This window comes from Camarhynchus parvulus, chromosome 4 (genome assembly GCF_901933205.1).
Source record: "Camarhynchus parvulus chromosome 4, STF_HiC, whole genome shotgun sequence".
NCBI lineage: Eukaryota > Metazoa > Chordata > Aves > Passeriformes > Thraupidae > Camarhynchus > Camarhynchus parvulus.
The window spans coordinates 40,754,876-40,768,904 of NC_044574.1; the positions used below are offsets into that span (position 1 = coordinate 40,754,876).

General features: G+C 36.4%; 1 protein-coding gene across 8 annotated transcripts in view; it reads right to left on the reverse strand.

The window, feature by feature from the left end:
• The window catches only part of RAPGEF2 (Rap guanine nucleotide exchange factor 2), a 187,858-nt gene that overhangs the window by 21,390 nt on the left and 152,439 nt on the right, over positions 1 to 14,029 (reverse strand). For all 8 annotated transcript variants that reach the window (XM_030947066.1, XM_030947067.1, XM_030947064.1 and 5 more), the window contains 5 exons: positions 11,361 to 11,468; positions 11,066 to 11,269; positions 10,855 to 10,963; positions 8,405 to 8,651; positions 3,852 to 4,009 (listed from right to left, as the gene is read on the reverse strand). In XM_030947066.1, the coding sequence (XP_030802926.1) occupies positions 3,852 to 4,009; positions 8,405 to 8,651; positions 10,855 to 10,963; positions 11,066 to 11,269; positions 11,361 to 11,468 (826 nt within the window). The remainder of the gene's footprint in view (positions 1 to 3,851; positions 4,010 to 8,404; positions 8,652 to 10,854; positions 10,964 to 11,065; positions 11,270 to 11,360; positions 11,469 to 14,029) is intronic.

The following is a 14,029-nucleotide window of genomic DNA, read 5'->3' on the forward strand; positions in this document are numbered from 1 at the left end:
ATAAAAACCCAATGGTATAAGAATGAGCAAGTCACATTGAGTTTAATTATTAGTGTTATCAGTTTTTACTTCAGTGAAAGTCCTGATGAAAAGCTAGCCTCTCACTGATAAAGAATATCTTCAGTAAAAACTAGTTCCATAAACATCCAGGAAAACAATCTAGTTAGGCTATAAATAATACAAAATATTATAATATTTTCAAAGTTTGGACAGACAAACTAATGAGCATGAATATATTGAAATTCAAACCCATTGATCCACTGAACTTTGGTAGTTATCACTGTATTATTAGAAAAAAAAAGATAAATGAAATTATACAGGTGTCCATCACTGGGTTTTTTAACCTCAGGTATTTTTAACTGACAAGTATTTAAAATAATTTAATTTCTTCCCGCTGATAGAAATAAGCTTTTCTAGTTTTGTGAGGCATGACATCTATTAATATGTTTCTTCTTAAAAATAATTAATTTTGTTAGATTTAGCAGTCATACAAGCAAGAAAATATACAGCAACAAGAAGCCGTCTAAATGAAGGCTTCTGAAATTACTATAATGAAAAAATAGTGGAAAAAAACCTGCCAAGTGAAAACATTCACTTTGGTACAACTAGAGGTTTTTTTGACAAGACCTGAATGTGCATAACATGTATTCAAATTACTACAGAAAGATCTATTCAGCAGCAGAAATCTTGTGACAAAAGAGCAGAACTGAACACCTCCCCACTGCTCTTACATGTTTCCAAAATAATAATTTGGAAAGCATTAAGATGAATCTCTCTGATATGAGTTCATTTACATGCCACAAAGGCTTTTTAGACTTAAATATATTATTTTTCAAATTTCATGCAACTAAGCCTGTAACTTTGAAACTCACAGTAGTTTTTTGCAGCTTGAGAAGCACTAATACTAGAACACACTAACACTGTCTGATTACATCATCAGTTACACAAAAAGGATATCATTACAAACCAGCTTTTAGCCCTTCCTAAGCATTTGAGTCAAATGCAGAAATACTTCACAACAAGCAAGCCAATTTTGCCTTTTATCACCAACTCTACACTGACCCATCTTCCTTCAGTAACTAGTTGAAGAAGGATACAGAGCAGGATATCTTCTGAAATATTTTCTACAGTTTTTGACATCTGGAGGAAGGCAGGTGCCAAAGACACAGGGTTTTGGAGATGTTGTTAAAAACCAGACCCTTCTCCAGATCTTGCTGCCTCTTGCTGTTACAGAAATATTTGCCAAAGAAATGCTGTGAAATTGAGAAGCTACTGTAAACAATACCAAGGTGAGAAATTGTTTAACAGTCCCTAGAAGTAAAGTGTTTTGTGCAACAAGAAAATAACCTGCTCTGATGGGTCATTGAAATCAATATGAAGAAATGCAGAGGACAGCAAATAGAGGAGTCCCATCTTTGCAGCGCATTTTAGCACCCAATTTCTCAGGCTGCCTACCTATCAGAGCTGTGAGGAAAAGCTCTACACAGAACACACAGACGTCTGCCAGCAAGTGAAATGATTGCAGCTATAGCAGTGGTAGCAAGTAATTCAGCCCACTAATTTTTAAATAAAACACTTGAAGAGAATAGTAATCACCCCCCTTCACTGGTTTTCAAAAAGGGAAACTGGAGTGGCAGGCTGAAGAATGCAATGCTGTATGATAGGAATCTATTCCCTTAGAAAGATTGTGAGGGGAAAGAAAAAATACCAGTGACTGGCAGTTCATCATTACTCTATTATTTTGACTTCCAATCAAATAGCAAAGGCAGCACAAGAAAAGAGAAATCAAAGTGCTATTGAACATTTAAAAATAAACCTTTAAAAGTATATTTGAGACAGCCTGATCCAATCAGAAGGGAAACTAAAATGACTCCTTGCAGATTTCAAGCTGTTCACACTTTCTTCTCAAAGACTACTCTTCTAAAAGGAGCAAGTTGTTTTATTTTTTATCCTGAGGGATATTTCTCAAAGCCTCAAAGGACAGCTGCTCTACCCATTTCTCTTTCTCCTCCAGCGCATTCAATTTCTTGCAAGCTGCCTCCATGTCCATCTTTAATTTAGACCAAGGTAGCAAAAGGAATTAAAACTGCAGGCTTTAGTTTTTTCAAGTCTTGAAATATATAGAGATATAATTCAACTCTTCTATATACAATGTGGCCATCTCTAAAGTCCTTAAGGTTTATGCTTTTCATTTCAAGCCCCCTTTTCCTTCCTTTCCACTCAGGAAAAAAAATTGCCTTAGAATTACTGTCAAAATATTCAGTGTGTGGACATTCAGGCAAATTTTAGGGAAAAAAAAAAACCAAAACAATGCTTTTTCTTTTTTAATGAGGAAGAAATAAATTTTCTACAGAGACACAGAAAAACTGTTAAAGCACTGGAGCAATGGCATTACATCATATTGATCTCGTTTTCTCAATGCAAAATGCAAACAGTTGAACCTTATTCATTTATTAAGCTTCTCTGAACTCCATCTGTAATTGAAAGGTCTTTAGGCCTGCAATGGCTTTCCTTCTCATGGAAGTTTGTCCGAGCTGCTTGAGTCAGCAATGCCCACAGCTCTGGAAATTGGCCACTTGCTGCACTTAGCATTAGCACTTTAATTACCTAGAACTGTCTGGTCTAAGTAAGTGGCAAGCTCGAGAAAGGAATTTTCATCCATTTATAGAAAAAGTCCTGATGAAAAGCTATGCTCTTACTGATAAAGAATAGCTTTAAGGTGCTGGACACTGATCATTGGAGAAAATACAAAAAACTATCCACCTTCCAAGCCTCTCAGGATCAGTCTTAGGCATTGGGGGAAAAATTACAAACCACCTCCTTGCAATCTCCTCCAGCCCTAAAACACCTTTCATGGAGGAATGTTCAATATCACAGTTTCAAGCACAATGGTTGCATCAACTTGGCCAGTGTGTAGGCTGATATTTAAGCAGCATCCCCTTAGCTAATCCTTTAGGTAATGTTTGAAACCCCTCAGTCGTAGGAGGACACTGAATTTTCAGTTCTACTTTTGAGTAATTCTCTAAAGATTAGGCTAAAATAATCAAGTGTCTGCTGAGCTACCATCACGATATCCAGCTCCAGAAGCTATATTTTAATGGCAAAGACTTGGATACTTAACTCAGGAAGGGTTTCCCACTAAGAACCTTCCCGCAGCCAGATAAGAGCCCAAATCCCAACCCTACCAGGAGCTCCAGCTAAACCCTTTTTATAAGATAAGGTTCTCACATTTTTCATAGTCTCCCCCTATTTCTCCCTCATTCACTCCTGTGCTTTGATCCTCTCTAAATGTGTTCATTTTTCATCTATTTCAGAAAGGGATTTTATATTCAAAGAATCTGGCATACAGCTGTAGGGCAAGGTGACTAACAAGAAGCTTTGAAACTCTGTCCCTTACAAATGTAGTACAAATTACAGAAGTCTGTTCAGAAAAAAACTGAAATACAAGTCTTGTGTCCCAGCCCAATATCCTTTCCCTTTACTGGGAACTAATGATCTGCTGTGCCATTTGAAAATATTGCAGTCTTGAAAACAATGATCCACCAAGGCAAATTATAAAATACCAAGCAAAACAGATTATTACTGACCAAGAATATTCAAGCAGTAAGAAGCACTCTGTATACAGCATACATGAAAAACAGACATCTATTATATGTAGGTAAAGTATATTGTAGCAAATGGAATAAATCCTCACGCATGAATATGTGGCTAATTTGTGTATGACAGCAAACAGTTAATAAAAACTCACATGCTTCTTCAGACTCTACAAATCCACACAGAAAAAAACCCCAAACCTGAACTATGAAAGGAAATTAAAAGGTCAAGAACTACAATAAGAAAAGGATCCTTACCTGGAGTAGTGTTAAAGTCTAAGATGCGGTGATGAGACTGCAGCAGGTCGGGATTACTGGATGACAGGGTTCCACTGACAGGTAAAGCAGGAGGAATGTGCTTTGTTTGCCTCAGTCCTACAATGCTGTCATCCTGAGACTGGCCAATTCCAATGTCACTGCATCCAGAAAGAAATAAAATCAGGACTTACAGACATTCAGAGACTGGCTATACTAGAGGGATTCAGTGATGTCTCTATTGCTACATTTTCATACTTTCAGTTGTTGATACAGAAATTGATATTTAGAAGTCAAAGTTCTCCAGACAACAGGACTTGCTTTGTGAACAGTCCACTCAGAGTGACTTGATTTGCCTGCTCACACTGCCAGAAGATCCTCACCACTGAGCTCTGAGGAGTTGCTAGGCTCATTTGTTATTGATTTTGGCCAATATGTTTGTTCAAAAGGTGGTACACACTTCATCATTCTTGCACCACCCCATCACCCAAACTTTGAGTAATACTGCTGTCCCCTCAGTGCTGTTTTCAGGCCTGGACTTCACAGATTTTTTACCCCATCACAGACAGGATTTGCAACTATATTTGTAATGTATTGTAACCATACTATATAACATCTTTCAACAGACAGACGAGAGAGGATCATTTGAGATCATTTGCTTTTCCCACATTGTCTCACTTCTCTGAGTTTCTCTTCACTCAGTGTGACTGAAATGAAAGCAGGTAAGGCTAAGCTAAACAGGCACACTAGGGTGCTATAAGTATCCTCTCCAAAGTACCTGACAGCTGTAAATAAAGTATTCTGTGATAAAGGTGAAGTGTTTTATCCATTAAATTGTGTAAGGGAGGGTCCCACAGGAGATCAGTAGTGCTAGATGGATCAGAGACAGAGCTATCATCATGTTATAGTAGGCACTGATTTGCTTATTGCTTTCGAGTTCATAATAACGTGAAGCAGAACACCAGCCACAAGATGTAGAGCTGGAGACAGCCATTGAACTTTTCTCTAAATATACATATCAAAACCCTTAATAACATACTCAGAGGGTGTAAAATGTTGAATAGCAGTCATTATAGAAAGTGAAAAGCATTAAAAATGTAGCAAGTATAGGCAAGGCCTCTCTAAAAGCCAAGCACGTCTAAATCTGTATCTACACATTTAAATAAAGCATAAACCAGAATTTAGACTTCATTGCAAATGTTACAACTAAGCCAGTCTAGTAAATTAAATGATGCAACACAAATGACCACTTGTACCCTAATGCTGGGCACTTAAGCCTTCGTCTCTATCCATCCTTGGAAAACCTAAACAGAAGTAATAGAAGCTAGATAATTACCCTGATAGCTGTTACAGCAGCAATATCCTTTTGTGTTTACTGATGAATAACTCTACACTGTGCACTCTTGTACCACTTCTTTAAGTGCTATGAATTGAACAGTAGTCTGGAAAGCTAGAACAGTATCTGCGCACTAAAGACACATTTTTAATGACATGGACACAACTGCTTTTGAGAAGGCAATGCATGGTATCTCTCTGTGTTGTGTTTGGGTTTTCTTACTGTTTTCCTTCTAAAAAACAGATAACTCTGTATTACCAGAACACTTTTATGAATTGTAAACCTCAAGCCATGAGAGTGACAGAAACACTCAAGTCCATTGGAAACAGATATAGGATTCTCTCTTAATCAGAAGTTAAGGTGAATCTGAACATTTGTATTTTTGCACTTCCATCAAGCACAAAATACTGTGACAAGCAGTGATAACCTACTCAGCCCACAGCACCTTCCTGCTAAGCCACAAGCAAATAAGTCTTTCACTACAACCAAAAGAGTTGCCAGCAATCAATATCAGGTCCTTCAAGCAGGAACCACTCCACATTTGAAAAAAAGAAAGTAAACAAAAAACCCTGCAGCCCTAGTACCTCAAAATGTTTTCTGGTGGTTCTAAACTACTATATACCAGATTTCATAAATACTGCCAACAACAGTATTTTCTCTAAATTCAAATCAAATTAAGACAGCGGGAATCTTATATTAATTGTTTCACTTGCATTATGCATTCCTTTTGCAGTTTGCCAGTTTATATAATCTTATATCTATTCTGTATGCTATGACTGAGGCAGCTTCAGTAAAGTGGATCAACTCCAAAAATGTTACGTTTAAAAGTAAAAAAGTGTTTAAAATTGTGCTTGAGTTTAAGTCTTCATATAAGAAATTGGAAATCATTTACTTTACACTCAGTTTACTCCATTTTTAAAACTTAAATTAGAAAATGAGTTCTAACTTATGCAAATAAGTAATGAAGTCTAGAAATATCAGATAAAAAGAGCAACACTAAAAAAATCCAGGTCCCATGAAGATCTACTGTTAGGTAAAATATTTTTATTATGCCAATGAAAGAAGATTGTGATTTTAAGGAAGCAGCATTTATATTGCTTCCTGTATGCATCTGCCATGCAGGGAGACAGCACATTAACTAAGAAATAACTCTCCTGCTGAATGACAAACAGGGTAGAAGGGATAATGAAATGACAGAAGTGTTTGAATGCTGCTTCCCTCAGAACACAAAATCCTGTGCACCCCACTGCAGGGCTGCAGAGAGGAGACAGGCAGGGGCTGCTGCTTTGTCTGGGATGCTGCTCTATGGACCAGGCAGAACTTTACCAGAGAGGGAGGTGGGAATTGTGTTTAATCCTTTTTGGACCAATTGAGCCCACAGACCACAAAATCACTCTGTGTCAGAAAAGTAAACAAAGAGCTCCAGTGGAGATTCTACCTGGAACCCAAGAGATGTCTCACAGACAGTGAAGAGAAGATTTCCCTGTAGGTGCAGAGGAAATGGTGCTGTTTGCTCAGTTTGGGAAGTTATTTAACCTTATTGAACTAAACAGCAGGACTGAAGGAAGGCATTATCTCCTGCTCAAACTGATTCATCTTTGGTACTGATTTAATGTCGCATGAAGCAGACAAGCTCCCTCTAAGAGCGACCTCATTCTAGTTTAAAGATTGGTTTTGTCTGGGTACATCCTCAAGGCACTGGAGTCTTCTGCAGTCTTCAAACTCAAAAAACAGTGAACAGTTTCACCTCCTAAGCCAGCTGAGTCGTGAAGTCTTTAAATGCCTACTTTAACTAAAAAGTAAATCAGCTTTCTCACCCCTCTTGATTTTCTTATATGCAAAAACGTGAAACTAGGTGAAGTCCCTTAATATATTCAACACCAGTAATTAAAAGGAAGAATGAGACTGATGCTTTTACACAATAGGGGAAAGAAAAGCACAAACACTAAATTCTATAGCTACAGATCTCTATGCAGAAACTGTGCAGACAAAAACAACTGAATGTCAACAGGCTTTGCAGACAAACTGCTATATATAACACATAAAGCAGAGCTAGCAAAAGAAAATAAAATAGGTCAAGTTTTTCTGAATCTTACCCAAAGAGGTCCCTGCACAGAAAAAGTATAAAAATGAAAGAACATAAAGAAAAAAAAAATCAACATAAAATTTTATGCAAATGCTATGAACCATAGTGACCAATGCAGAAAGACCTAAGTATGCACAGCTCATCAGAGAAACAAACATGCAAGACCAGTTAAATAAAGAAAAACATGCTAAGGACAAACAACACAAACAGAGGATTTACAGATTCTCCTCTATTGGAAAGGTACTGCCATCAATTCAAGAAACAGCCATTATTTGTGTATAATAGTCTATATTAATAAATCTATTACTAAAATTCTAGATATAATTTTCAGAATGGTTTTCATTTAGTAGGCAATATCCAACATCAGTTATGCAAACTTTTTAAATAATGGCAGGGAAAAAAGCTCCGCATTTTCAGCACAAGTGTCTTTTTTTTTAATTTACATGTAATAGTTTATTCCTTAGTGGGACACAGGAAAAAAAAATGCAAGAGAAAACTGATCACACAACTACCCTCTACCATTCGTTTTCACCCCATCAATACCATTTGCCTTGGCCAAGAACCAGGTTCCCATAATGTCATATAAAATTCACTCCTCTATTGTTGCCAGCAATTTTCAGAACTCTATTTCTAAAATGTGTTCATAGAATAAAAGCTATCAGATAGCATATTTTGCTTTCATAAAAAAAAATAAAATAAAAAACCACACACAGTTCTATCAAATTTTAACCTCACACTCCTTACAGCAATACATAAAAATTCTTATACACCACTGGAATGTGGATACATTGAAATCTTAGTTCATACCAACCCTTAGCAAGTAACCTGCTTGCAGAATTATTCTGAAATAATTTCAGTTAACAGTGCTCTTAAAAGAAAAAGGAAAATGACATAAAGAAGTATTTGGCCATTACTTTATCTATAAGAAACAAAATACATCTAAATTGATGTCAGGAGCTGCACTGTTAGCAGTCTATGCTTGTTCAAATATTCAGAATGGCTTTTTCTGATTTTTTTTTCAGATATAAACATGATTTGTATTAATAAATACAAAAGTATAATCACAAATTATAAGTTCATTAGGAATTCTTATAATTTAATGCAAAGGAAATATTTAGGAGGAAATAAACTCACTTGTATGGTTTCTGAGGCAGAATGCTGATTCGAGTCTTGTCAAGTATCTTCTTTAACTTATTTCTTCCTCCAACTGTGTTGGCTTTACTTTTCTTATTTACTTTTTCTAATCCTATTACCTGCTCCACATCAACAGCAAGGTCAGGGATGGAATAACGACTCGCCTTTTTAATATCACCAATTTTAGGCAGGTGGGGAGCACCATTTCTTTTTTCCTCTGACAACCTTGTTAAGAGTTCTTTAAAAACTGCACAAGACAGAAAAAGGGAGGTAAGAAAAAGGACAAAAATTTAAAAGAAAGCTCTGTGCACCAGACCGGTTCAATATTAATCATTAAAAAAAAAAAGATTAGGATATTCTGTCAATTTCAGCATTAAATTAATTTAGGTATAAGACTTCAAAAACATTTTTGCTTTTAAAAATAACATCATTTTCTGTAGCATGAATCAGAAAAACAGTTAATTGGCCCAGCCTAGAAGAGAAATACACAGGTGCCCACATGGTTACACGGATGGTATCAACAGAAGGAATTTGACTTTTTAGGCTAAGGACAAAGGCTTCTGCAGAATAGTAGCATGTATAAAAAGAGCACATTAGAGAAAAGTGAGATAGAAAAATAAAAATGAGAAGGAAGTTTTAAACAGAAAGGCAGCAGCAAAAGCTTTCAGATGGACAAGAAATTATTAGCAACAGCATCAAAAAAGGAAAACATCAACAAAGCCATAAGGAAAATAAAGCAGGAGACTACTGAGACACCTTGGATGTTTGACAGGGCTGTTGTATCCATCTGCCAGAAATACCAAAAAACCTCTCATTCTCCTTCAGCTCCCAAGCAAAGAGTCATCTCTGAGGCAGAAATATCTGATAAATTTGTAAATTAGTTCTTCTACTGCAACTTCGAGCCTCAAAAAAAAAAACCCCAATACATTTAAATAAATCATACAAAACTGAACTGGAGAGCAAGTCATGTGTTCTGAGTGTTAAAAGAGGAACTCTCCATACAAAAATGGAAAAATCCTCTGATGACTTGATTTGTAATAATAAATAAAAAGTGATAATTAAAACTAAGGAATTGTAGAAAAACATAGCAACAATGGCAACTAACTAAGGATGATTATTAGGGGCTATGTGTTACTGTTTTTTATTAATTCTGTCCTCAATATTCTCTCATATCTAGAGGTACAAAAAAATACCAAGAGACTTCAAAAGCTTGAAGTAAGACACTAAAGTGGAGAAGAGTAAACCCAGCCAATAACTGTACTGTTGAATGGGGCTTAGATGCTGGAGAGAGAAATTAGGAAAAGATAAGAAGATGCTGTTGAAAAAAGGAAACTCCTTTTGGGATTTTTGGAGAAGAAATTCTGCATGCAATACACAGAAAGTAACTGCTCTGGGACTGTACTATAATCTGATTTCATTATTTGCACTGGAGACACAAGATAGGAAAAAAATTAGAAAAACACTACTGAAGCAAGGAGGAAATCAAGTTTAATCTTTAACAGAGTAAAGCAACACATGAAATTCAAACACCCAGTGTGAGGAGGATAGTTACAGAACTTGCACACAGAGAAACAAGAACATCCGGCTAAAAACACATGTCCAAATATATCAAGAAATGTCTCTAACTATTAGAAACAACTGAAATATTAGAATCTTTACTGCAAAGCAAAATAAAAAAAAAAAGTCCCAAGGAAACAATGAATTTTAAGACTTTTTGGCCAATGACTTCTGGAGATAACCTAGGCAAACTTCAATCTTCAGTTAGTGCAGTGATGTGCTGTGGTGATATTCTGCCCTACTTACTTGTGATGAAGAACCTGATCCTGAAAGAGATACTCAAGGAACACATCACTAAATTGTGTAAGTAATCCAAGTACCCAGTGGTAAAAAAGTCAAACCAAACCCCCAATACATTCATTACTTATGATAGTAATTGAGGTCCTGAGCTGCTTGAAGATTCTTACATGCATCCTTTAGTACTTGTTAGAGGGAAATATGTAGAGAACAAATACAGAGGGTAGCAAGAATCTTTTCACCTAGCTATCAGGAAAGGTTGTAATAGTCTTGAGCTTGTTACACTTAGAGTGGGCTGAAAAACTACAAGTAAATTCAGCAGACAGAATAAGACCACTGATCAGCTGAAATGCCTGAAGAAACTTCTTTCTTGAGAGAGAACTAAATATTATATATACAAGCAGGTTTTTAAAGTTCAAGCTACATAGTCACAATAGCTCCTCTTAATCCAGAAACATACAGAGGGAAGTCACTTCATGTAAATCCCTACTCATAAATTTTTCATTGCAATTATGAACCAAGATATTTTAGGACCTTCATGCTTCCTTTTTCTATTCTCTCCAGTGCAAAAGAGTTTCAATCAAAACTATTTTAAACTACTAAAAATAATTTATATCTCTATCAAAACTAGAATGAACAATGCAGAACAAACTTACCAAATAAATTGGTTTTCACAGTGATAGACAGATGAGTGTTATTTCTAAGGATTTCCATGGCTTTTGTCAACTGAATGTTTTCAAAGTTTTGACCATTCACTTCCAATATCTAAAATTCAAACAAGTTTGAAAAATCTTCATGTAGTGAAAAGAAAGGAAACAAAAAAACCAGGGGAAGGGTAATGGAGGAACACATTTTAAAATTACATACCTGGTCTCCACGTTTCAAGCCTGCTTCTGTAGCTTTGCTACCAAAATCTACACTGTCAACAAAGATTCCAAATCCCTTTTCTGACCCTCCCAGCAAGATAAAAGGCAAAGGGGCTTCTCGAGATGGCTTTGTTAAGGTTATCAATCTTCGTTTAGCTTTAGCAGCACAAGCAATATTTAACAGCCTCAAATGTCCACCCATTTTCTACAAGAGAAAAGCATAGTAAGTTATATAGAACAACAGCCTGGCTATTCCCTGTTATCCCAAGTTGTCAGAAAAAACCCCTCAGTCTTACCTCCCTCTCCAAATTGTTCTCAAATTCCTCCAGAAATCGAGTCATAGCAGGATCTCCTTCAAAATCATTGAAGTGATTGTTCACCCACAACAATACTACCCGTGTAACCTGAAAATTCATCAATATTATAAATACATTGCTGGAATACTCAGAACAACACTACTGCCAAGTCCTTTAAAAATACTGGTCATTAAAGGCCCTGTAAATTTTCACTGGAATCTTAAATAATACATAGACATCCAAATCAAACTTCACTAATATGCAATTATATATCAGGAGAATAGAAAAAATTAAGTATCAAAATTGCTTTCACTTGTATAAGCAATTTTACACTGTATTTCATAATGAATGCTGCAAGTCAGAAAACACTGGCTGTATCAAATTTTATTAAGTAAGGAATAGTGCACACAGGTAGAAGACAACAAGGTAGATCCATTTCTGACTTATAACAATTTCCTGTTCATGTACATTTCCAAATCTGCTTAGTTCTCCAAGCACAGGATCACAAAGCTTACAATACAGCCTAATATTGGCTCTTGAATCTCCTAAGTCCTTAGATGTGCTGCCATTAACTTCATTTGGCATTTAGCTCTGTAAAAGAGCTCCTCTGTGTTTAGAGAGGCAGGAAAAACAAGATATTGCAAGAAGCAGGAAAGAGGTTTTTAACAGCAAAACCAGCAATTCCTTTCCTTAGAGCCAATCTTTCAATTTACTCCTTTTCCTCCCCACCAGCTACTCCCCTCAAGCAATTATGATGACAGAGTTGAGAAGAATCTTAACTGGTATTTTACAGTTTCTTAGGAAAAAATCTGAAGAAATACTATTAATTAATAGTAATGAAGGTAAAGCCACAAAATAAGAGCTGCATTTTTTAAAACAATATACTTTTACTCTAATATTCTTCTTTTAGCATGTGATTTGACCTGGAATATCAGCAGCAGTTGTCCTGACAAAACAGAAGTGTTTTGGTGTCTTGAATTAGTATTGATTCGTGCTATTTTTAAAAAGTTGCTGAATCCAAAACAGTTGTGCCACTCAATGCTACCTCTAAAAATACAGCTGCATTTCTTCTTTTATGCTGGGAAAGTAAATCAGTAGGGATAAATCTCTAAACATTTCAAAACCTAATGCTTAAGAACAAAGTCTCATGCAATTTAAGTCTCATACTAATTTTAATTAGTGCTAACCCCCGCCCATTCTTCGTGTCTGCACAAAATCCAAACCTCTGCAGCCCCATGTGCTAAAGGTCTGACACTAGGCATGCAAAACCAATCCCTGCCACCCTCAAAGTTTCTAAGTAGTTTCCTTTTACCCCAGAAAGGAAATTAATTCAGAACTGCTGAAATTAATGACCAAACTAACCAAGCACTTCAGAACTCCTCAAGTTCAGATTTCAACTGAAGGCAACTAGCCAGCTCTATGTGCTACAGCTCCCAGCCACAGGAAAACACTTGAGATTTATGTACTTTTGAAATTGAAGATGAACTTCATTCCTGTTAAACAGTTTTGATATTTTTCATTACTGTGGATGACACTGAAAGATCCAGACAATGTCTAGTTAAATTTAGGGTAATTGCAGATTATTCAAATTGTCTGGGAAGTTGCAAGCTGTACCACACAATGTATTTTAAACTACTGCAGTGACAGCTTCACTGTCAATGCTGCTTTTAAAGTTGGGACTTACTCATCTACACTCAGAGGACACTGAGCTGGGAGGAGTTGAATGCTGACTTCTAGAGGAATGCCATTACTTGTGTCACAAATCAGGAACAGCATTAAAAGAGGATTAAAGCTGTAAAAACAAGAAACTTGCTGCAGGGCAAAATCATTGCTAAGGCTGGATGTCCAGTGCCCCATTCTGAATGCTCCTGAGTACTCATCATCCCCAGGAAGTTTTACGCACCCCCTTCACTCCCCTTACTGCCTATCAGCGCCCAGTACAAAACAGCCAAAATCTTCCAGGTTTCCTACTTGCTCATCTCCACTTGTCCCAAGCTGCTCTCTGCCTCTTGCCTTTCTGTCAGTGCTACTGGAGGTCAGGAAAGGTTGGTTATTGTGGCAGCAAAACAAAGACCTGTTCTGTGTTCAGACTGATACAAGCAACTGTGCTGGCTCATGCTTTTAGAGGCTGAGGGGATTGTTCATAGGAGGACAAGCAACATAACTTTCAAGATGAACTCCAATATCATAAATCTGAGCAGTATTAGCTGCAAAGCCTACCCTCTGTCATATATAAGATCCTTCCTTCAAGGCACAGCTATACTAACATTTCTGGAAGAAATACACAGATTTAAATAAAAGGTGAAAACCAAATTTCTCTTTCACTCTACAAATATAATTCCTGTGGTTTCAAATTTACAAAAAGAAAAGGCATCTGTAAACTTTTAGAATTTTTTTTAGCACAGGAAAAAGTTGCATACAAGAGAGAATAAAGCAATACAGTTTGAAGGATGATAAAGCCTCAATGGCCAGTGTGCCAAAATTGGATGTGCTTTATTCTTCCATCATGGAAATTTTGTTTAGGCAAGAAGAAATCTGATTGCTTTCTTCTGTTTGGGTTGAGGTTGGTGGCTTTTTTTTTAATGCTACATAAAGCACAACAGATTCTTGACAATGCATGAATTTGCTATTCTCTTTTTAAAAAATCATGTTTACCATGTTGAATTAAC